Source organism: Schistocerca americana, chromosome 3 (genome assembly GCF_021461395.2).
Source record: "Schistocerca americana isolate TAMUIC-IGC-003095 chromosome 3, iqSchAmer2.1, whole genome shotgun sequence".
Classification (NCBI taxonomy): Eukaryota; Metazoa; Arthropoda; class Insecta; order Orthoptera; family Acrididae; genus Schistocerca; species Schistocerca americana.
The window spans coordinates 231400048-231425012 of NC_060121.1; the positions used below are offsets into that span (position 1 = coordinate 231400048).

A 24965-nucleotide genomic window follows, 5' to 3' on the forward strand; every position below is an offset into this window, starting at 1 on the left:
ACATACCTTTTTAGACAAGGCAGCAGCCTCTTCCTGGAACATGTGCAGAGTGACTACCTCCCCTCCCCTTCTCCTTTTTCACAGCAATCTCATTATGCAGCTTTTGAAGAGTAAAGATAAGATTATTTTACAGATTGGTAAGCAGTTTCATTATTCACTTGGTAATAAAGAATGATTCATCATCATATCACATTTTTCTAGAATAGAAAATTCATTGATATTGTGATCAAATCATAAATTTCATCTCATTTATGATTTTTAACATTTTACATGAGCACAGTATCCAATATCTTCTGTTGAGTATGTTCTTATGACAAAATTCATTTTCAGGACTTAGAATTTTTATTGGTCAATGTACAGTGTAGGAAAAGATAGATTGCTGTATAACGTAAAGATGACACATTAAATTGAAGACAAGCACAATGAAAAAGACACTTACACAAAGCATTGGCCAGAGCCAGAATGCATTCTGGCCTGAGCGGCCAGAGTTGGCCGCAGTGTGTACTTGCTTGTGTGTATGAAGGTACACTTCCTTTGATATTTGCGGCTTCCAGCACACATCTTCCTTTCATTTATTCCTTTTCAGCAGAAAATGTTTTCCTGTTTCTCTAAGAATGAATATAGGACAATCTTTCATCAAATTTGTTAGGTTAGTTTACTCCATCTTTCTCAGCTCATGATTATCTTTGCCATAGGAATTTAAACAGTATGACTGTAACATGAATTACTGAGGAATAATTTGCAGCACTCAGTCACTATTTACATTTTAATTTCATTTTACTGCCCTTGATTGATTTATTAAATTTTCATGCCCTTCCTTGGAAGATACACTTTTAGTTTGGCCTAGATTTTATTTACTCTTGTTACTAGGAACTTCTTCTTGCATTAAGTGTATTGTACCTTCAGAGTTTTTATCAGAATGCATTCTGATATGAATAGCCACACTGACATGAAGGAAGAAGAAGTTGCAACAACAAGTGCAAACATTGTTGTTCTAATTATCTTAGTTTAGTGTTAAACTAAAATCACACCTTCAAAAATTGAATGTGAGAACATATAAAACACAAAAGGATAGCCAAATAAATTTGAACACCTAAATGGTGACTGATTGCTGTAAAGCCTTCCTCTATAATATCTCCTTCTTGCTTCCAACTACCCCTAATCTGTCATTCTTTTGTGAAGGACATTTAACAATGACATACAGTTGAAGTTTCTGAGAGCCATCGAGTCTCACCGTTATCTACACTACTCATCAATGTAGATAGTTAACAATTTATGTATGTTTTCAGATATTACTACATATTCTTCTGCACATCCCAGAAGGCTGTGGTTTTAGATATGAGACAACATACTTGGTGACACGCATGCTTTGGCATGAAAATGTGTCCAGGAGCAGTGTTCAGTCTGGCACAGAATCTCCGAAGTACGACTTCCATGAGGTATAGATTCCCAGATATTTATTTTAAAATTAAGCTGCATGTTTTGCTTGTAAAACAGTCTTCTTCACTTTTATGTTATTATTAAGCAGTAATAAAGAGTACCACAGAACTCTTCCTTTTATAATATGCTTTTTTCCAGAAATGTGACAATTTGTTGTTGCATTTTAACAATATAATTCAGAACTTCATTCGAGTGTTTCTTTCCAGGTCCTTCCTGTGTACCTAGACAATAATTTCTTACAAAGGTGTCATAACAATATAATGGTAACAGAAGTCTGGTGTGACAATAAATTACTAGGTCTTGTGAAAATGTCTCTGGAGCCTTTCTACACTGCCTTCTGCAATCAAACTGTGAGAGCAAAATGGCTCACACAAAAGGTAAACTTGTTACAAAAGATTTTACTCTTAAACAAGCATTTCTGGAGAATATTAAAATACTTAATTTCTGTTTTCTTCCATTTTAGAGTCCTGTTGTTGGACTTGATGGATGGGTTGACATTGTGAATCCAGCATCTGGGTTGAAAGTTGGGCAACTATTAGTCGTCTTGGCAGCTGGCACGAAGACTCAGATCAAAACCTTTGAGTATTCGCTCATGCCTGAGGTGTATGGACTATCTAATGATAAAAAATTGAATTGTGAACAATTGTATGATTATGATGAAGATTGTAATAACAGAATTGTGAATCATTCTAATCCAATACATAAAAAAAGTCATCTTTGCAGCTCTAATGACTCATCAACAAAACAGAAACCAGGTCATAGACAACATGTAGTAAGTGGAGGCAGCATCATAGATACAGTGTTTCCTCCAAAATTTGTGAATGGTGAAAGCACTAAGATCACTTCACCATATGAAAGGCAGGGAAACTATCGCATTTCTCATGGTGACCCTCATACAAACAAAGAAACTGCAAAGCCTAAAGATAAAATTTCCGTTAATAACAGCAACGATGTTTTGATGAACAGCGCTTTTGAATCGAGTGAAACTAACATTGAATCAGCTGATTCAAATATGGGGATTTCAACATCTGATGATGATATCAACAGAAATCTCCATGGCCATGTTACAAACAGAGAGAAAATATCAATTATTGGTCATCCTAACAGTAGTGGCAAGACTTGTACTCAGAAATACCATTATAGCGATTCTGTCACAAAATCAAAATCTGGAAGCAGCAATAGACACTGTACAGATGATATGTTAAATCCAGGTTTCTTGTCATCAGATAGAGATACATCATTGTCCCAGACATACCATGTTTTGGATAAGAGAGGAAGTGAAATGGAATACATGTGCTTGAATACAGCTTCGTCTGAACTTGATGAACAAGCGTCATCTGTTGACAATGCCATTATAGAAAACAAAAGAAGAAGACGTGCAGACCATCAAATATCATCCACTGACACTGTATCTACAGAAGTGTCTGTTGGTTTTTCAGGCACCGTAGTTGATACAGTACATCAACAGGAAGAAAGGAAATCTGAGACATGCTTTCATGCACACATTGAAGTTATAAATGCTCTGCATCTTCCACTTGTCAGAAGGAGTAAGAAACGTGTCCAGCCCAGTTGTTATGTAACTTTTGAGGTCAGCACTCCTACGTGTGATGATGACAAGAAGCTGCTCACAACTCCAGTAGCATGGCACACCACAAGCCCAGCCTGGGATTGGTCATGTGACACGTGGCTTCCAGTGCGACTTCTCAAAGATGTGAGTATCTGCGTATGACCTTTTAACCTCTAATAATGACATGCAGAAGACAAAGCCATTTAAAAATATGTATTTATTGTATGTAATGTGAAGATATTTGTTCAGGTTAGAACACTAGCATTTGTAATTGATCTGTGATTGATTTTAATTGTTTGAAAAGAACCCTAAAAGGGTTTTCCAGTGTATATTTTGTGTGTTAGTACTCAAGATTCTTGTAAGGATAAGTGTTGTGAAGAAACATTAGGATTATTAATGAACAGAGCAACAAGTTTATAGTTTTTTCAAATGAAATTTTCACCTTTTGACATAAGTTTTTTATTATTGATTTGTTTCACACTATAATCATTGTGGATTTACAGCCATTGTCAAATGCAAAGGTGAAAACACATCATTAAATATCAGGTATGTCCAAATGACATGTCCTTGTTGAAATTATGTCATTCAGACATGTTGGGTATTTAATGACTTTTTTCATGTTTGAATTTGATAGTGGCTATAAAGTTGAAATTGTGATAGGATAAAATAAATGAATTATAAAAAATTTACAGACAAGAGGAAGCAGTCCCACTAAAGAAGTTCATTATGCTTGTGTCCCTTTGTAAAAGAGAAATCATCAAATTTCATATAACTTTATTTGATGAAAACTTAGAGTAAAGGAATACTGTTATTAACACATTATTTCATCTTGATGAGAAGTTTGTAGTAACTGTTACTTTTAGATCAAATTTACTGGAATCCTTGTATTCTACCTTGCTATTGAAGACAACTTTTTTCTGAGCCAGAACTCTAATTTCAAACTTGGCTTTAAGGTTTGCAGTATTTCTTTCAGGTAGCAGTAAGGGAAATGAGATGCTGGTTAATTTTGTGATGTTAATGTGTCAGATAAAATTTAATATAAAAATAGTTGTAGTTATTAAATTGCCATTGCATTGAAGCTGTGCCCATTGTTTTAGAAACAACGTGGTCTAGAAAGTTTCATATAGTGTCTGTATTATGTTCAGTGGTGGCTTTGATGTTGGGATGGAACTTGCTGGAAATGTCAAATGATTGTTCTTTTTCTACCTTTTTACCTAGGAAAAGTTCAGTTGTGTGATTACAGTGAATGCTGTAGTCAGTACTTTCTTGTGGTCAGCATAAATATTAGTGAACACTCTAATGAAGTTTGATTACATGACCAGAACTTCTGTCTGTTCATAAGATTTGTTCCTAAATTGAAAATCATTATGTTTAACACAAACTCCAGAAGATCTTTAACTCCTTTATTGAATTGGTTTCAACTTTTGCTTATGTTATTTAGTGATGGTTCAACAGGAATATTTATGTGCAGAACAATATCAGAAGTTACGGGCCTTATTTATGCGAGTATCTAAATGTTGATGATGACTATGTGAATTAGGTGTTTTTATAGCCCCGAAGTGCATCAAACTTCAATATTGAAAAAAAAGACAGAAAAGATATTGTAAATGACATATTGTTGTTTAAATATCTCAGTTCTGTAAATTAGAATAGATTAAAATTGTCACATGTTAGTGTCACAGGTTGAGTGTAATATATATTTTTGACAGTGCATCTGTTATTGGGGGTCATCTGGGAGTCATTCTCAAAGTATCAGATTTGTCAAGATTGCTACCAGTTCCTTTTTATTACTATGACTGTATCCAACATTTCTACACTGTCATCATTGGATCTTGTAACAGTATGAGATGTTCATTGTGGTGTCAAGCAATTAGTATACTGGGACATAAGCACAACATGTATGGTTTGATTGTGTGTTATGTTATTTGTGATATATTGATGTTTCTTGCCATTTTTCAATTGATGGAAAATCACTACATGACTTTCAGTGTTGTAACAAGCATATAAATCTAATAGTGTACGAGATCTGATGATGACAGTGTAGATCTGTCGGAACCAGTCATTGTAATAAAAAAAATACTAAAGACATTGGTAAATTTGATTCTTCAAGAGTAATACGAATCTAATATTCCTGATAACAGAACTGATTGAAATGTGGAGTAAAATTTGTATTCCTTGAAGCAGTCCAAAACAATGTGATTGAGGTTTTAATACCTGAAAAGTAATCCCAGTAGCTGTGAAGACATTTATCCCATATTAGGGTAAGGCAGTCAGTTCCTTTCCCACAGGAATTTAAAGATCACTGGTTGAACCACACTCACAACCACTCACATCTCAACTTTTTGTGAATTGATACCCAAGAGGGTTACAAAAAGTAATATGCACTGCAGAATATCTGTACTGTAGGACCAATGATTCCTATCCAATTTAAAAAACTTATGGGAAATCATTTTTGTAGAGAAAAATTACATCATTCAATAACATGTAAGAATGTATCAGCTTCTTCGTACCTACCATTTCACACAGTGTATATTCATAGTGATGTGTGTTACCTGAGGGTGTGGTTTTCCAGAAAATCCACAAACAAAAAATGTTTGCATTCTCCCCACCACCTGAGAGAATCCCATTGATCTTGAAAACTGGTTTTGGTGTTTGCTCTTGGGAGATAAATGGTGGTACTAGACTCCATCCCTAGTAATGATGTGGAACAGAAATGGTGCTGCTCCTTCTGATTGAAAGGCACAACCATTCTTTTGAGTCCCTTGCCCCTTCTTTAATTGATGTGGGACCCTGTGTGAACATAGATTGCAGCCAGCTAAACGAAACTTTCTTTGTCTATGATGTATTGATTTTCCTAACAGAGGGAGGTGTCCTGCATTGGATTTGACTTTCTGAAATCATCTACGGGGTGGTGTGGGTTAGGGTCCCAGGTATCACACCCTGCAGCCATTTATCAAAAGAGTCCTCCTCTATGAGTAACTGATGGAAAAGAATTTCACACATTGTACTAGAGTCTCAAAATATGGTGTTGTGCAGCGCTTTGGTGTAGCGTAGTGGTTAAAATACCTTCCTGACATGGTGAATTTTGTGGTTTGAATCCTGTCAGATGTTTTATTCAATTAAATGGATTAGACATATCTACCTAATAGTGTGTGGCATCTCCTTTTCTCTAGTGCTGTGGCATGACCCCCATGAGATATGAAAAGCATTGAGGAGCCATTATGATCCATCACCACTGAAATTCCACCTACAACTTTCAGAGATTGGCCTGAAGTACACCCAATGTGCACAGATCGCACTCAGCAACATCCCAGAAGTGCTTGCTAGGATTAAGGTCAGGTATTCTTGGAGTGAAGGGGGCTACACAAGCACCCTTATGTGTGTGGAGCGTTCTTCAAATTGTTCTAATACAGTTCAGGAATGATGGGAATGTGCGTAGTCTTGTCTACAATGCAGGTCATCTGCAATGTGCTGTAGTCGAACAAATGAAGGCAAATGGTCAAACAGTTATGGACCGAGGTAGACATTTGGGGGCTACTTTTCATCTCACATAGACATCCCCTGCCCAAGAATTCATCCAGTTGCTCTGCCTGCTAGAATGATCCTTGTTTGGCAGATGGGATGTGCCATATCAAGTCCTTTTCAAAACACTCCTGTGACCTCACTAATCTGTGTGCTGTGTGTTAGGCAGTGAGCTGAGTTTCATGTGTGTGACAGTGACTTGTAAACACTATTAACAAGAATGTGGTTCTGAATAATATCGTTTCACATCATTTGTTGTCCGTAATTGTATTTGTGGGCGATATGCTGTACTGAGGATTGTCTATTCTCTGTGACACTGGGCAGCAGTCGACAGTCACCTTTGCCATCAGTACATTGTTGCAGTGGCAGCTGACCAGTTGACTCTGGTGGCAGGAGTTTTCCCTTAAGTATACTCATGTTAAAAACCAGTGCTTGCCCAACCCATGACATGGAATTTTGAATGTTTGAGGCACTCACATTGTGTGTGTAGTCAAATCTTTTGATATTGCATGTCATGCCCATCTTGTGCTCAAATGTCACATAGATAGCTAGCAAATGGTGTGATGAATCCCAGTCTCATGTCAGATTATTCCTTTTGCCATGGCAGCAGAATGCTATATCTTGAACACAGTAGCTGTACTTAATTCCATTGCTCTTGGGTGTTTTTCTTCCATATTTTAACTTGGATGGATTTAATTTTTTTCTTTTTCCCAATTACAGTAATCATGAAAGACGAATGCATTTGCTTGTGCCTTGATCCTGTTCGGGAAGGGGGGGCGGGGGGGGGGGGGGGGGGACTGACTGACAGTAAGCTTGTATCTTTACAAGATGCTTTACAAGATGTATGTCTTTACTGCTGACTTTCTTCAGTGTTTTAATCATATGTTTCCACATTCTCTGTTACACATGTCTAGTGGATATATTTTCATTTTGGTTCTTCAAGTTGGTATTAATTATGGTCTTCCTCAAGTTTCTTTTATCTTTTATGTGTCCAGTTTACTTCACAAATCCTAACTATTGGTGTCGATCAATTTAATGATGTGTATCTTGCATTTTAATTCATCAGACAAGAATATGGTTCATCTTAATGATTCATCAGACACTGAATTATCATTAACCTTAAGGCTAGGTAGGGCTGTTTTATCTGAGTCAAGATGTTATTTTTATACTGACTGTGCACTGTGAGTTGCTTCTCTGTGGCCTTTTCAAAGCAATAATTCTAGCATTTGCTTAAAGTGAATTAACAAAAAAAAGTGGAAACATAATATTGATGAGTGGGTGGGGATTTAAAGTTTAACCACTGCACTACTCATTCTTATCAGTACATGATGTCACATTCACCTTTGAACATGTGACATGTTTGACTTGTTTCCTGTCTATTACTTGGGGAAAAAACTCTCTATACACTCGGGTGCAAGTTTTGTTTATTGAACATTTTCTTGGAAGGGCAACAGACAGTTTCCATACTCCTAGATTTCAAGAAAGCTTTTGACACAACACCAAACAGCAGACTGCTAACAAAGGACCAAGTGTATGGCATAGGTTCTCAGATACGTGAGAAGCTCAAAGGCTTTTTAAGTGATAGAGCCCAGTACATTGTCCTGGATGGTGGGTGTTCATTAGAGACAAAGGTTTTGGCACAAGTGCCCCAGGGAAGTACGGTAGGACCACTCTTGTTTTCTTTATACATCTGATGGATAGGGTGAGCAGCAATTTTGACTGTTTGCTGAAGGCCGTTTAGTGTACAAGAAAGTGTGATCTTTTAGCAACTGTAGGAGGATACAGGATGTATCTCTATCTGGTGTGATGAACGGCAGCTTGCTCTAAATATGGAAAAATGTAATGTTGATGCAGGTGAGTAGAAAACACTCCTGTAATTTTTTAATGCAATATTGATGGTGTCCTGCTTGATACAGACATATCTATTAAATATGTAGGTATAATGTTACAAAGAATTGGAACTGAAATTGGCTGTGGCTTCCTCGAAGAAATAAAGTGATTTAACAAAATAGGGGAAAGGTAATATTGATGAATGGATGGGGATTTAAACCTTAAGAACTATGCTAATGTCAGTTTTAGGAAAGAAGAATGGTTGATGTTGGTTTATTGAGAATTAGTGTTGGTTATCTTTGAAGGAGATGTACAGAACACTGATGTGACCCATTCTTGAATACTGTCCATATGTTTGGGAACCTCACCAGGTTGAATTACTGAAATTTATTGAAGCAGTTCAGAGGCATGCTGCTAGTCTTGCTACCTGCATATTTGATTAACACATGTATTTTGGAAATGCTCTTTAAACTTAAATGGGAGTACTCGGAGGGAAGAGGATACACTTTTTGTGAAATACTGCTGAGAAAATTTAGAGAACAATCATTTGCAACAGATGGCAGAACACTCCCTACTGTCACCAACATATAGCTCGTGTAAGAACCGTGAAGACAAGATAGGGGAAATCATTGCTCATACAGAAGAACAATGACAGTCATATTTCCCTTGTGCCATTGGCATGTGGAACAGAAAAGGGATTGACTATAAGTGGTACAAGCTACCCTCTAGCACGCACAATATGTTTTTTTTTTTGGGAAACATGTATGTAGATGTAGATCCCTGAGCATAGTTCTGAATTGACAGAAATCAAAAGCCTTCACATGTCTAGTGTTATATTCTTGACCACTGCAAATCTGACATCTCAAACAATAATGTTACTGTATGTTGCATCATTGTGGCTATTATGTAATGAGTGCCTTGCTCTGTTGTCAGTGTTTTTGTTTTGAAATGTTAGATGTAGCAAATCTGGGACAATCAAAAGCACTATGTCTGATTTCTCAGAGAAATAGGCTTACAAAAGTTGCTAAAATATACATCACTACTTCTTCCATAGATGCTTGGTGCAAAGCATATGAATAGTGCCAGCATTTTGTAAGGAAGGCTGAGTGTGTTCCATTTGCACTGGTCTTCTCCCTAAGGCAGTGTGTGAATTGAGCAGAGATAAGTCCTGTAGCCACAAATTGTATAGTTTCACATGTAACTAGCTCTTCGTTCTGTGTATCATAATTTATGCTTTGCTTTTCTATTTAAATTGTAGTGTTATAATTTTCTAACATGTTTTCCATATTTTGTTTCAATCCAGTCTTGCAATCCTAATAACACTGTAGTTTTTGGTGAAAATGGTTACAACTTCTAAATTATTTATGTCTGACAACGAAAAAGTTATGTATTACTTAAGGTCAGGTTTTCTGTGCAACATTTATAATGTTTTCTTTGAGGTACTCAGTTTTCATATGCTACCTCATTTCCAGAAAAGCAAGTCTCTGATATTTAAGATTTGGATTAAAGCTGAGACTTCAGGCAAAGAAGAAGATAATATACTTGGACATGTGTCTGTTGACCTAACTGTTCTGCTGTTTGGAATGCCATGGATATCTGGTTGGTTCAACATAACAGATTTCACTGGAAACAACAAAGGGCAAATAAAGGTAAGAGTGCATTTGTTTGGCTGAATGGAGGGAAGAGTACTAGAAGACAAATACGATCACTTATGAGGATGAGGGCGTAAAAGTCCATACATTGAAGTTTGTTAGTTCCAAAGAGTTTTAATATACTTGTGTGGCTCATTTAAAAAACTGAGTCCTGCAATAAAAAAGAGAGTCCATAACAAACAAATTTGAAGTAGTGTCATGCAATATTAAAAGCTGCGTGGTCCATTTATAGTCCATTATACAGACTAGGCTGAGAAGCAAACCTCTCCTTTCCTCTTTTTTGAAGCACAAGAATGATGCACAAACTGGCGAATGCTACAAAAATTCTGTCAGTTACCATTTCAGATGTGCATGTCTGCTGAGACAACAGGGATAGGAGACTCACCAATTCTGTGTTTCTGTATTCAAGCACTCTTATTTTTTGTTCACCCTTTGCATTACAGGCACTTTTGGACACAAATATGTAAGAGTATAAGGGATTATTGAACAGTACTTAAAAAAAGACTATGTCATATAAATTACGTGGTTTGTAGTTCCACAGTTAGACAACATAGTAACAAACACTATTATATAGAATTGTATAAGCAGTTGTGAAGTGACTTTGATGTTGCAGTGTATGTATAACTTTTCCTCTCAACAATGATTAAAAACAAATCATTCATGACTTTTGTATGTAATGCTCAAACTCACCCAGTGAATGAAAAATTAAAAATCTAGTTAAGACATGTCAGATAAAATAATATTATTACCAAGAAGCCTGATGGTTTAGTTTATACAAAAATATAATTTCATCTGGTCAGCAAGGGAAGATACCGTAATAGCTTTTAATTGGCATTTTATAGTGTGAACTTGAGTTGTTCTTCAATTTTGTACTTATTATCTTGATTTGTCATATTTAATGGAGTTCTAATTTATTGCCTTTCTGTTGTTTTGGTGAAAATAATTAACTAAAATCGTGTTAAAGGAATATATGTTTCTGGCCTTTATACAGATAGGTATTCAATGGATAAAATGTAGGAAACATTCTGAAAATAGTTCTAGATGCTCAGAGAACAAATACTATGGAACTAAAGTATTTCAACTATTAAAATAAGTAGAAAGATCCTGCTTTCCAGCAGTGAACTATGGATGGGCAAACCACTTTAAAATTTGAGAAGACTGTAAAATTCATGTAAGTAAGTTTTCATGAACTGTGGAGTAAATAGAATGTATTAAATAATGGCAAATGTCTTATAAGTGCACTTGGGCCCACCCAGGGGGCTCACGGTTCTTTCATGAGATCGTGCGTGCTGCAGATGGGGCCCTGAGCTATTGCAGTCAATTCTTCCTTCCCTGGCTGCATTTCTTTTACCCTGCCCTCCCTCCCTATCCTCACTCCTTCCCCGTTGCCCCTCTCCTTCCCCTCTCTCGGTGTTCTGATTTATGTTGACCTGGGAATCTACCTGGTTACCTGTATTGGTTGCAGTTTTGTTCTTTTTGCCTGTTCTTTCATCCTTTTTGGCATTTAGGTGCCCACTTGAGGTTTGACCTACACTTCAAAATTTCCTGTTTTTAGTTTGAGCCATTTGGGGAAGAACTCCCTCCCTACCATCTATGGTGTGCATTCCTCCCCCCTTTCCTTCTCCTCTCCCTTCCCAGCTGTAGCCACCTTCCACCCTGCTAGGTCACCAGCACGTGTAGCCAGCCATTAGGTAGGACTGTTATGTACCCATATGGCTGAGCCCCCTGACAACACAGGGATCACGCTACTGATACCTGAGCTGTTGCCTCCCCATATATGCCAAGGAGGGGCTGCTTTTCTTCTTGGAGCATCGGAACTCCCGGCAACAACTGCCATGCCAGACAGCTCTTGCTCTGGCTGTGTGGCGCCCATGGGGAGAGCCCCTGGTCAGAGTGGGTGAATGCTTGGCACATGAAGCTCGTCAAGCTGCAAAAATCTGGCCGTTCTCAAATGGCTGTCTCTTCGAATGGTGAAGGATATTTGAATGCTGCTTTGTATGACTCAGCAACCTTCCTTTCCCTGGCTATGCCATGGGAGGAGGGCCAGCATGCCGTCTTGGGATGAAACCCTATCCCCGTTACCTCGTCTGTACTAGGACGGATGGGGACACATTCACTGCCACAAAGCCGTTGTTTTTCGTGGAAAATATTGAGGACAAGTTTGGTGAAGTGGAGTCTCTTAATAAGATGCGGTCGGGTTCACTGTTGATCAAAGCTTCTTCTGCCACCCAATCCACAGCTCTTCGTGCCTGTGATAGTCTTGGCAATGTTCTGGTGTCTATTACTCCTCACCAATGTCTGAGTATGATCTAGGGAGTGAGTTTTCATAGGGACCTCATCCTGCAAACTGGTGAGGAACTCCGGCTAATCTGGAGCGGTGTGGCGTTCATTTTGTTCGACGTGTGCAGAAGGGTTGCAAAGACTACTGCATAGATACTGGCGCCTTCATTCTGGATTTTGAGGGGGACACCATCCCACAGAAAGTCAAGGTTATATGCTACATATGTGACGTGAAGCCGTACATCCCTCCACCTATGCGGTGCTTTCGATGCTTGCGTTTTGGGCATATGTCTTCCCACTGTATGGTGGACCCTCTGTGTGATGACTGTGGATGCACACTCCATGAGGGAAGCTCCTGTGTTCTGCTACCTGCGTGTGTCAGTTGTGCTGACTGCCATTCCCTTACTTGCCCGATTGCCCGGCTTACAAGAGGGAAAAGAGGATACAAGAATACAAGTCCCTAGATCGCCTGTCTCATGCTGAGGCTCACTAAGAGTATGAGAGAGACTCCATCCAGTGTCATTATCTTCAACTTTTGCCTCTGTTACATTATTTCCTCCTCCTACCTCTTCCTTACCCCAGCCCCATCTCAATCTCCTCTCCCCCTCCCCTGCAGTTCCCATGGCCTCCGTCCAGGAGCTGCTCCCCCTCCCTGGCCGAAGAAGTACCCCCCCTTCTTCAGCACCTGCCGATGATCGGGCTCCCTCCTGGGACCCCTCTCCCCAGTGTCTCTCAGGCCGGAAGACTCCTACCACCACTTGGCCATGAGATGCACCGTCTGTGCACCCTAAGGTCGCACACTGTCTTTCGGTTCCTGATCTTGCAGATGCCTGTACTCCCTCTGCGCCCTGCCCTCCTCCACCTATGAAAGAGGAAAAGAAGAAACATAAATCCCAAGGCAAGGCACCCCCTGTGCTCCGGAAGTGCCATCTCCCCCCTCGCAACCTGAGTCTGTATTTATGGATGTCACCACATCCTTGTCGGTGACGACTGCTAACTGAGAGACATGACCTCCTTTTGGCTTCTTTATGTCTAACTTGGACTCTTGCCACACAGTCATCCAGCGGAATTGACACAGTTACTCTCATCACATACTGGAAGTGCGTCTTGTCTCCTCCTATTCTGTGTTCTGTCTTGTTCTTCAAGAAATGCATTTCTGTGATGGCCACTCTCCAACATTTTGTGGTTATTGGGCGTTCTATCAGAACCGTGCCAACCCCAGGATAGCATCTGGTGGGGTCTGCACTTTGGTTCGCTCTGATGTCATTAGTGACTGGATCCCCCTATGTATAAACTTGGAAGCAATAGTGCTCCGAGTGCAAACGACTCTGGGAATCACCATTTGCAATGTCTACCTTCCTCCAGGTAGGGCACTTCCTTATGCTGAACTGTCTACCTTAATCCAGCTACTCCAGTCCCTGTTCTCCTCCTTGGGGACTTCAACACATACCACACCTGTGGGTGAATTCCACTTCAACGAGTAGGGGTCTCCTAATTGACCAACTTATCATGGACCTCAATTTGTCTCTTCTCAATGATGGTTCCCCTACCCACTTCAGTGCTGCTCATGGCACCTTCTCTGCTATTGATTTCATGATCTCCTCCCCTGCCCTCATGGCTTCCTTACATAAGTCATCCCATGATGACCTTTGTGACAGTGACCAGTTTCCGATGATGCTATTGTTCCCCTGCTGCCGCCAGGCTGATAGGCCCCCATGTTGGGTATTCCGCAGGGCCAGTTGGCCTTTATATACATCTACTGTACACTTTGACACCTCCCTCTCAAATTCCATTGTTGTAGTTGTGCAAAGTGTGTCTGCCACTATTCTTAATGCTGCTGGCACTGCTGTCCCCCTATCCACAGGTCCCCCCTTGTCATCGACTGGTACCACGGTGGACCCAGGATGTCGCTGTTGCTGTCTAGGACTGCTGACAGGTGCTGCAGCGATTCAAGCAACACCCTTCACAGACCAACCTCCTCGCTTTTTAAGTGTCTCCATGCTACCTTATTGAGCGGAGTAAAAAGGAATGCTGCGAGCGCTATATTTCCTCCCTGGGGACGTATGCCTCTGCCTCACAGGTTTGGTCCAAGCTCTGTAGCCTTCTGGGCTGCCAATGACTGTCAACTGTCCAGGGTCTTAACCTCCAAGGTGCTCTTTGCACTGATCCATTGGTTCTTGTGGAACACCTCGCAAAACTCTTTGCAATGGCATCAGCATCCTCTTCCTATCCTACTACCTTTCTCTGGCAGAAGCGCAGAGTTGAACAGACTCCCCCTCTGTTTCATCCTGCACCATGCTGAGCCCTATAATGCACCCTTCACTGAATCGGAATTCTTGCAGGCTCTTACCTCTTCCTGAGACATGGGCCCAGGCCCAGATTCAATCCACAACCAGATGATCCAATACTTGGACGTACCCCAGAGGCAACATGTCCAGTGTCTTCAACTGCATTTGGTTCGCTGGTGCTTTTCCATCACAATGGTGAAACAGTGTAGTTATCCCCGCCCTTAAGCCCAGGAACAACCCAACGCCTCTTGACAGCTACTGCCAAATTACCCTGATGAATATACTTTGTAAACTGCGCGAGAGGATGGTCAGCTTCAGATTATTTGGATACTCGAATCTCAGTGCCTTTTGCCCCATATCAGTGTGGCTTCTGGGCAGGATGCTCTCCTACTGACCATTTACTCAGATGGGAATCAGCCATCCGATAGGCCTTTACTCACGGCTGGCACCTTGTCGCAGTCTTCTTAGACCTACATAAGGCATACAACATGCCTTGGCACCATCATATTTTAGTTACCCTCTGTGACTGTGGCTTCTGTGGTCCCCTTCTGACTTTTATCCGCGAGCTTTTATCTCACTGTTTTACGGGTTTGAGTTTTCACTTCACTCAGCACCCCTCAGATTCAGGAGAATGGTATCCCACACAGTTTGTGCTAAGTGTCACACTCTTCCTTATTGCCATCAATGGGGATGTGACCTCTGCTGGGCCTCTGATTACCCAAGAATTGTATGTCGACGATTTTTGCATCTGGTGCAGCTCCCACTTGGTAGCATGTGCTGAGCACCAACTCCAAGGCGCCATCTGATGGGCCTCTGCGTGGACCACCTCCCATGGCTTCCAGTTTTCTCCCTCCAAAATGTGGGTTATGCGTTTTTGTCGTCGACCTACAGTACACCCGGATCCAGAACTTTATTTGGGCGACCAGCTCCTCGTTGTTGTATGGGCCTTATTTTTGATAACAGGCTGACAAGGCTGCCCCACATTCGCCACTTAAAGACTACATGTATGCTGAAGCTTAATGCTCTCCGTCTCCTGGCCCACACATCTTGGGGTGCAGACTGTTCCACTTTTCTCCATCTTTACCGTGCCCTGGTCTTGTTCAGACTAGATTATGCAGTCGGTTTTATAGCTCAGTAGCTCCTTCCACTTTGAAACTGCTTGACCCTGTCCATCATTGTGGGGTACGTCTGGCGATTTGTGCCTTTCGCACTAGTCCCATTGATAGTCTCCTCCTCTAAGAGGGGGTTCCCCCTGTACCCATACAACGGAGCAAACTCCTTGTTTCTTATGTAGTTGCCATTCACCAATTCCCTGACCATCCTGTGTACCCTGTGCTCTTCGCCAATGAGAGATGTGTCCCTCCTAACACCCACCCACAGGTGGGACTGCCGGTTGGCATGTGTCTCACTTCCCTCTGTCGGGATCTCCCATCTCCAGTCACTGGACTGCACCCTGTGTCTTTCCTCCCATATCCCCCCCCTTTGATGGTGCCTAGATGCCTAGACCACAGGTTAGGACCAATTTACTCCAGGGTCATAAGATCTCTCTCGCGTCTATGGTTTTCCATAGACCATCTTTTACACTGATGGTTCTAAGACTATTGATAAGGGGGGATACGCTTTCACGTCTCCTGCTGGCTTCGAACATCAATTATTGCTGGGATTATGTAGTGTGTTCAGAGCAGAGCTTCTAATCATTCACAGGGCCCTCCTTTTTGTATTTCATGCCTCCCTCCACAGTGTTTTAATTTGTTGAGACTCAATGAGCAGCCCACAGGCTATCGACCGATGCTACTCTCGTCACTCTTTGGTCTCTGCTATCCATGACCTCCTCTCCTGTTCAGTTGTCTTTCTCTGGGTCCCAAGTCATGTGGGCATCCTAGGGAATGAACTGGCTGACAGTTTGGCTAGAGAAGCAGATACTTACCACCCATTTCCTTTCATGATTCCAGGGAGTCTACTGCAGTTTGGTGCTCTTCCTTCTGCTCCTCTTGCAAGGAGTCCACCATTTTATGCTGTTTACTCATTGATCATACCCAGCCCACCCATTGTTTCCACCTACGTAATGATCCATCCTCACAATGTGGTTGTGGAGCCAGAATGACAATATCCCACATATTGGTGGAATCTCCCCTTCTTTCGGCCCTTCATTTTAAATATAGTCTTCCTAATTTCTTAAATTTAATATTAGCAGACAATCCAAGGATGGTTGAACTGGTCCTCAGTTTCCTCCGTGAAAGTGGTTTTTATTTCCAGATATAAGGATCCACTTTATTCTTGGAGCAGGGGCAGATTGGTTGTCGTTGGGACTTCTTTTCCACTCTTCTCGGTCTGTGACCCCATGACCGCCTCCTTTTTTCCAGTTTTTAGATTTGGTCTCACCTTTTATGCCTTTACTGTGTGTGTTTCATGTTCATTATTTTATAATTTGACTCCCCTGACTGGATCTGTCTACTTTTAGCAGATCCTCTTCCTTCTGTGACTAACTTTGGAATTACGGGACTGATGACCTCGCCGTTTGGTCCCATAACCCCTCTTAATTAATCAATCAATCAAGTGCACTTTGGAGGTGAGAATCTAAGAATTATAGCCAAGAGAACTTGCGACATGCAAGATATGAATAGAGAGTAACAGTGAAATATAACTATCTTACTATTCTGTCTAATAAAGAGGGAGAAAATTTCTACTATCAAGTGGCAGCAGATACAGATATAAACAGGAGATTACATAAACCCTATCTTTTGAAACTTGATTTTCTGGCAAAAAGGACTATGCAGGAATTAAATGAAAAGTCATTTTGGATGGAAGGTCGTAGGAGACATGGTAGAACAGGATGTGAAGAATATTAATAGTTGAAATACTTTGCATATCTTGCTTTTCTCCTAGCCATCAAACAAGAGAGCTACAGTTCCAAAAATTAAATATTTTTATTTCCTTCCTTCACACTTTCTTAAAAGGATTCAGAGCCTGCAGAAACTAACAATTTAAAATATTTTGTTTTAAAGATTTAAGTTTATTGGGAGATTGTAAACTGTTATGCAAGTCAGTATCTTATAAGTTTGTCTAATTCCATTTTCTTTCTTTCATTTGCTATGATTATCTCATCCCTTCATTTTTCCATACTCATAGTCCTGCTTCATTATTTTTACCCAGGGAATTAGATGCTACTGCTAATCTATTTGAAACTAACACCTTTTGAGAAAATTCTTTAGTTTTAGGATGATATTATTAGTGAATGTTTACAAATAAGTAGTTGTCAGTTTTGTGCATCTGTTAAGTTGTATAATAATGTAGTGTAAGCTGACTGGACAAAATATTGGTCACACCCTTAAAATAATGCATTGATTTCTTCGGACCACTGCAGATCTTGTAGAGCTGGCACCTGATGGTCAACTGTCCCTCCCACAACTCACCTTAGTCACGGAAGTGAGGTGGTGCAAATGTGTCAGATGTTTATATGGAATCAGCACTCCATCTTCAGGCCATGAGTGGCCTACTGGGACCATCCAACCGCCGTGTCATCCTCCGAGGAGGATGCGGATAGGAGGGGCGTGGGGTCAGCACACCGCTCTCCCGGTCGTTATGATGGTATTCATCGAAGCCGCTACTATTCGGTCAAGTAGCTCCTCAATTGGCATCACGAGGCTGAGTGCACCCCGAAAAATGGCAACAATGCATGGCGGCTGAATGGTCACCCATCCAAGTGCCGGCCACGCCCAACAGGACTTAACTTCAGTGATCTCACGGGAACCGGTGTATCCACTGCGCCAAGGCCATTGCCTTATATGGAATCAGCATAGTAAAATTCACTAGTGTTGAAAAGTTAAGCATAAGCACAAAAACACGACAGTGAAAAGAGAAAGGTGAGTAATCACCCGTCACTGTAAATATTTACGTACGAATCCTACTTGTTCGCTCTGTACAGGAAAGGAGTACTCTGTGCTGTGAGTAGTAGTGTAACTGAAAGGAAATCACAAACTGTGTGTAATCTCAGTCTTATTTGTCCATGCATAGTGAACAGAGAGTAGTCTCTTGGTGAAGTTGACAACATAATGCCACGAAGGTGCCATTTGGATCCTGTTTTGCAGGGTAGAATTCTTGGCTGCTTGGAATAGGCCAGACAAAGGCCAAAGTCTCAGTATTCTTGGATGTGCCACAGAATGTCATTTTGAGGCTTTGGAAATTGTTTTGAGACCCAGGAGATGTCCGCCATAGCCTGGTATGAGGTCAACCAAAAATAACCAACCTACGGCAAGATCGATATTTGGCCAAACTGCCCAAAGAAATTGGAGTACATCTGCAAGACAGTTGGCTGCAGAGCTTGCAGCTGTCTCGGAAGTTACTGTTTCCCAACAAACTGTGTATCAGAGACAGAACAACACGGCTGTTTGCCGTATGTCTATCCGTGCGCATTCTGCTCACTTCAGCACAGAGATGGACCCATGTATTGTGGAGTCAACAACATCAAAATTGGACCATGAATGAGTGGAGGAATGTGTTCTTCATAAAGGAATTCTGCCTCAGTTGGAAAAATAATTCTTGTTTCATATTACTCTGGAGATAACCTGGTAGCCAGTACAACACCAGGAACATCATGGAAAGATACCTGTTTGGTGGTGATGGTTTCATGGTGTGGAGAGACATCATGCTGAATGGCTATATGGAGCTGCACATCTTTGTTGGGAGTTGGACGAATATTGTAAACATTTTGAGGTAGAGAGATGAGGTACTGCTACCACATGTCGCCGTTTCAGAGCTGCAGTTGGTCCAGACTAAGTCTTCATGGACGACAACACCAGTCTGCATTGAGCTGCTCTGGTGAATGAACTTGTTGAATGTAAAGGTATTTGTCACGTGGATTGGCCAGCAATGTCCCAATATTTGAATCGTACAGAACATGCCTGGGATGCATCAGAGAGGTGAATTTCATTCAGTCTCACCGAAGGCACTTCCTGACCTCTGCACCACTCTTGCTGAGGAATAGGATCGACTGCCAAAAGAGCTCTTGAACCATCTCATAGAGAGCATGCCATGTTGCACGTTGCTGTGCAGCATATTTGGTTGTTAGGGAGAGCCATATCCCCTGTTGGCAGCTCATTTTACTGTGGAAGAGATTTCCTAGTTGTGTTATTTTCTTACAAATATGTATCTTAGCTATCAGATCATTTCTAAGATTATGTTTCATGCACTGTGGAAGCCAAGTGTCATATGATTAAGCTGTAGCTTGTTCATTAATCCATCTGATACCCTGATAAAGCTATATGTCCTCTTTTCATGATTACACTTAACTTTAGGACACTAGTGTAGGCTGACATGCAGAGGTGACAGAATTGAGGTATTGTGATGAATGTGTCCATGACCACACCATGAAGAAGTAATGAAGTCATCAAATTTTGTGGCGTAGCAATGTGGACACCCCACCTTCTCCCACCCATGAACCATGAACCATGGACCTTGCCACAATGGGATGAACTGCATGCCCCAGCAATACATAATGCCATACCATAGGTGCAGCAAAAAGAATTTAACAAAAAGGGAAAGAATAAGGAGATGGGGTGTGGATAAGTGGAAAGTACTAGATAGAGGTGGTTGTTTGTTAGGCAATGTAGATCTGAAGCAGGGGAAAAGGATACAGTAGAAAACAAATCGGTAGCTTTGAAAAGTGAAAAGTGAAAAGGGGAAAGGAGTAGAGGATCACATAGGTAAAAAGACAAGGTCTAGTGGCAATGCATGGGATAACTCCAGAAACATTGAATTTAATTGGCGAAAGAGAAAATATGAAAGTGCAGCAATTGAAGCATGTGAAAGGGAATACAGACATCTAAAACAGTGAGATTGACAGAAAGTGAAAATGGCTATGTAAGAAAGACAGGACCACAAGAGCAAGGCTGTAGAAGTACGCATAATTAGGGAAAATATAGATGCTGAGAAGCAAGTGTATGAATATCAAGAGCTCAGATGTTAAGTCAGAACTGAGCAAAGAAGGAAAAGCTGAAAGGTGGATGGAATATATATCAAGGGTCTATATATAAGGGGAGCAGACTTCAAGACAATATTACAGATAGAGAGGTAGAAGTAGGTGAAGATAAGTTAGGAGATATGCTACTGTGAGAAGAATTTGTCAGAGCACTGGAAGACGTAAGTGGAAACAAGGCTTCTGGAGTAGATAACATTTCCTCAGAATAATCGAGATCTTCAGAAGAGCCAGCTGTGACAAAATTATTCCACCTGGTGTGCAAGATATTTGAGGCTAGTGAAATACCCTCAGACTTAAGGAAGAATGTAAGAAATCCAATTTTAAAAAATATTGATGGTAATTATTAATAGAAGAATGGAAAAATTGATAGAGGCCAACATTGGGGTAGATCAGTTTGACTTCCAGAAAAATGTAAGAACACATGAGGTAGTACCAACCCTACGGCTTATCTCAGAAGATTGATTAAAGCATTAAAGAAAGGCAAGCTACATTTACAGCATTTGTGGGTTTAGAGAAAGCATTTGACAATGTTGGCTTGAGTACCTTCTTGAAATTTGGAAGTTAGCAGATGAAAAATAAAAAGTTAGCAGATGAAAAATAAAAAGTTAGCAGATGAAAAATAAAGGCACAGAAGGATTATTTACAGCTTGTACAGAAAGCAGACTGCAGTTATAAGAGTGTTAAGGACAAGAAAAGGAGACTGATGGAAGTGATACAGGGTTGTAGCATCTCTCTGATATTGTTCAGTCTGTACGCTGAGAAACTGTGAAGGAAACCAAGTAGAAAATTGAAAAGGGATTAAAGTTCAGGGAGAATAAATACGAAGGTTTGTTGATGACACTGTCATTTTGTCAGAGATGGCAAAAGGACTTAGAAGAGTAGTTGAACAGAATGGAAGAGATTATAAAATGAACAGCAGTAAAAGTAAAACAAGGTTAATGGAATGTTGCTGAAGTAAATAGGGTGATGCCAAGGGAATTAATAAGGAATTGAGTCACTAATAGTAGTAGGTGAGTTTTGTTTGGGAAACAAAATAAGTGATGATGGCTGAAATAGGGAAGATATAAATGTGGACTGGCGATAGAAAAGAAATGAATCTCTGAAAAAGAAATATGTTAACACTGGATATAAATTTTAAATATCAGGAACTCTTTCTGGATGTGTTTGGAGTATAGTATTGTATGGAAGTGAAAGGCACATGGTAGGCAATTCAGACAAGGGAAAGGTAAAACATTTTGAAATGTGGTGCTATAAAAAAAATGCTGAAGATTAGACAGGTTGATTGAATAACGAATGGCGAGGTACTGAAGTGAAGAAATTTGTGACACATTACTAAAAGAAAGGGTTAGTTGATAGGACACTTCCTGAGGCACCGAGGAATTATCGATTTGGTAATGTAAGGAAGAGTGAGGGGTAAAAATTGAAGAGGAAGATCAAGGTTTGAACAAAGTAAGCAAGTTAAAATGGTTGTGAGTTGCGGTAGTTATGCAGAGGCAAAGAGGCTTGCACAGGGTAGACTAGCATGGAAAGCTGCATCAAACCAGCCTTCAGAATGACAAGGACACCACCACCACCACCACCACCAACAACAACAACAGTACAACACAACAGCAGCAGCAACAGCAGCAATGTGGACTGCGCAATTTGTCTACAAGGAATGGTGTACCATTTTCAACCATGTGGCGCTTCATAAGAACAGTGGTCTTAAGAGATTCTAACCGACATGAAGTGAAGATAAGTGTCACACTTTGTCAGTGTATGCAGGTGTATGTCAAGCAGTTTCAGGGTGAACATTGTGAAGTGAATTGCATGCAATGGACATTTGGACTTGGAGTTGTGACTGGACATTGGCAGGCTAGAGGCATGTAATGTGATCTGATTATTTGTGCTTTTGTCCCTTTTCAAATGATGCAAGGTGTCAAGTGCACTGATGACCCAATAGACACTTAACCTTCAGTGTGTTTGGATGGTGTAGTTCTGCATGGAGGTGGTTCTATGATGTTTGGATGCGTTTCTCTTACCATGACTTTGGTCCACCCATTCAGGTTACTGAGAACCAGGATATTTATTTCAACATTATTGGTGTCCAAGTGTGGCTTTTCTATATCTTCATGATGAGAGTGCTGTTGACACTCCCAACTGCCAAGATGATGACAACCATGTTCACAGGACTGCATGCATGTATTCCTGGTTTGATTCCTTCATCAATGCTAGAGGAGGTACTACATGGTGATGTCTTCTGGGAGTGACTAATTTTTTGTCCAGTGTGGTTAATCTAATTAAACTTATAAAATCATTTTATAAAATAGAATTTGCCTTCACTGTATTCAATTTTTACTACAGATCAACATCACACCACTTGAAAGTCTGACCAGATTCAGCATTCAACAGCTGTCCGAAGATTATCAGAAACTGCCACTATTACAACAAGCAGCGTCATTGTTTGATACCGCAGGCATAAAACATAATAAGAGTAAGATGGAAACGAACAGTATATCATCAGTGGATCATTCTCTTGAGGGTATCCACTGCCCTACTGCATCTGGCTCTGCGATACCTGCCCTTGACGATTTTGGAGACATCTCCTCATTTCTTTCAAGTGCACTTAAGTGAGTTCTGGTTATTATATGATTTAATGATAAAAGTTTTCCAAGGTATTTGCAACCATAATTTCATCCACATGAAGTTATTTAATTTAGAAAGTCAAGTAATTTAATTAAGAAAGTGAATAATATATACATAATCAATGATGGAATTTTCAGATCTCATTAATTCCCCAAGGATGTTTATTATTATATAGTTAGTTTTAATTTTGTTTGAAATCTAAAACATCAAACATCATTATTATATTGGTTTCTTGGACAAGCATTTGGAATGCATATAAAAATTGTGAACAGTTCATACACGGTGTTATGGAATCTATACATATGTTCGACAGAGATGGGAGAAATTTGAAGTTTAATGTTCCATTAACTCACTCATTAGCATTAGAAAATTAATTGGGTCATATTTATATGGCTGAGGGTGCCACACTGGCAATTGCTGTACGTGATTTAAGAATGCAGTACCTAAGCCATAATGGACAGCTGGGGATTTGAATCTTGCTCATCCTGAGTATGAGTACGGTTAAGACAACTTGACAAGCTTCGATTGTGGTACAGTCAGAAAAGAGTGCATTTCTGTTGGCAGATTGTGATTCATATTTTGGACTGTTTTTAAACCTGGATGCAACAGTGACAAAAAAGAGGTGTACCTATCAGTGATGAAGCATTTATATTGAACTGTGGAAAGTTGTTGAGAGTGTGGTCAGATAAGGTTCTGTATGTTTGTCAGAGGATGCCAACCTTCTCAGAATGGCAGCACAGTTTATGCTCATACAAAGACAGAAATAAAATGTTCTGTCAGTCAAGATTGCACATTTCTGTTTGCAGTAGAGTTCGCACTTGCTCCTATTGAATGAATTGCTCAGGCATGACTCATGACCATTGTTCACATTTTCAATTGTGCTATTACTCTTCTCGTAAATTACTGTCAGCAGAATTGAAGTTGTGAAGAACGGTTTTGTGTTGTGTCTAGATAGCTCAATTGGTAAAAGCATTGCTTTTGAAAAAGAAAGGTTCCGGCCGCACTCCAGGCACACAGTTTTGTCAAGAAAGAAGGGAAGGCTGAAAAGATACAATGTGAGGGAAAGAGACTTGAAGACAGTATCATCAAAAGGGAAGAGAATGTGGATAGAGATAGGATGAGGATAGTATACTGTGAGGATAATTCGACAAAGTATTGAGGGACTATACAAGCAAGCTGGAGAGGAAAATATTCATTCAGAACTTTGAGATCTTTGGAAAAACAAACCATGATGAAACTTTCACATGGTATGTGAAATATAGGAGACAGACAAACTACTCTCAGACTTTAAGACAAACCCAATAATGTCAGTACCAAGGAAGACAGGCACTAAGAGGCATGAGTATTCCAAATATCCATTTAATAAATCATGATTGGAAAATACAGACATGAATTATGTGCAGAAGTGGCGCCTAGCTAACCTGGTGGAAAATCATTAGTGACTTATTTCAGTGTTTTGTGGATCATAATTCTTACCTCTCACTATGATGTGGAACAAGTGAGTTTAACAGTGATAGGACATATTCTAAGTGGAAAATGTGGCAACTTGCTGACCATTTACTTGATTTCGTAAGTGATTTTGTGATGTGGTTACAGTAATTTATACAGGGTTATTAGTGCAGTGGAATTACAATTTTACATTCTCCAATTTTACATTTTTTGTGATTCTATGCCATAAATTTGTAACCTCTAACCCATAAGATCAATGCTAAAAATTCACCGATTTTATGTTTCTTCCTAGTAAGGTTTACCTTATTTCTACATTCTTACTCGATGTCTCGCTT

At 40.2% G+C, this 24965-nt stretch overlaps 1 protein-coding gene across 1 annotated transcript in view; it reads left to right on the forward strand.

Moving 5' to 3' along the window:
* The window catches only part of LOC124605625 (C2 domain-containing protein 3-like), a 63055-nt gene that overhangs the window by 32328 nt on the left and 5762 nt on the right, over nt 1–24965 (forward strand). The window contains exons 7-11 of the mRNA XM_047137439.1: nt 1290–1439; nt 1647–1817; nt 1904–3151; nt 9832–10008; nt 22900–23165. Coding sequence (XP_046993395.1) covers nt 1290–1439; nt 1647–1817; nt 1904–3151; nt 9832–10008; nt 22900–23165 — 2012 coding nt within the window. The remainder of the gene's footprint in view (nt 1–1289; nt 1440–1646; nt 1818–1903; nt 3152–9831; nt 10009–22899; nt 23166–24965) is intronic.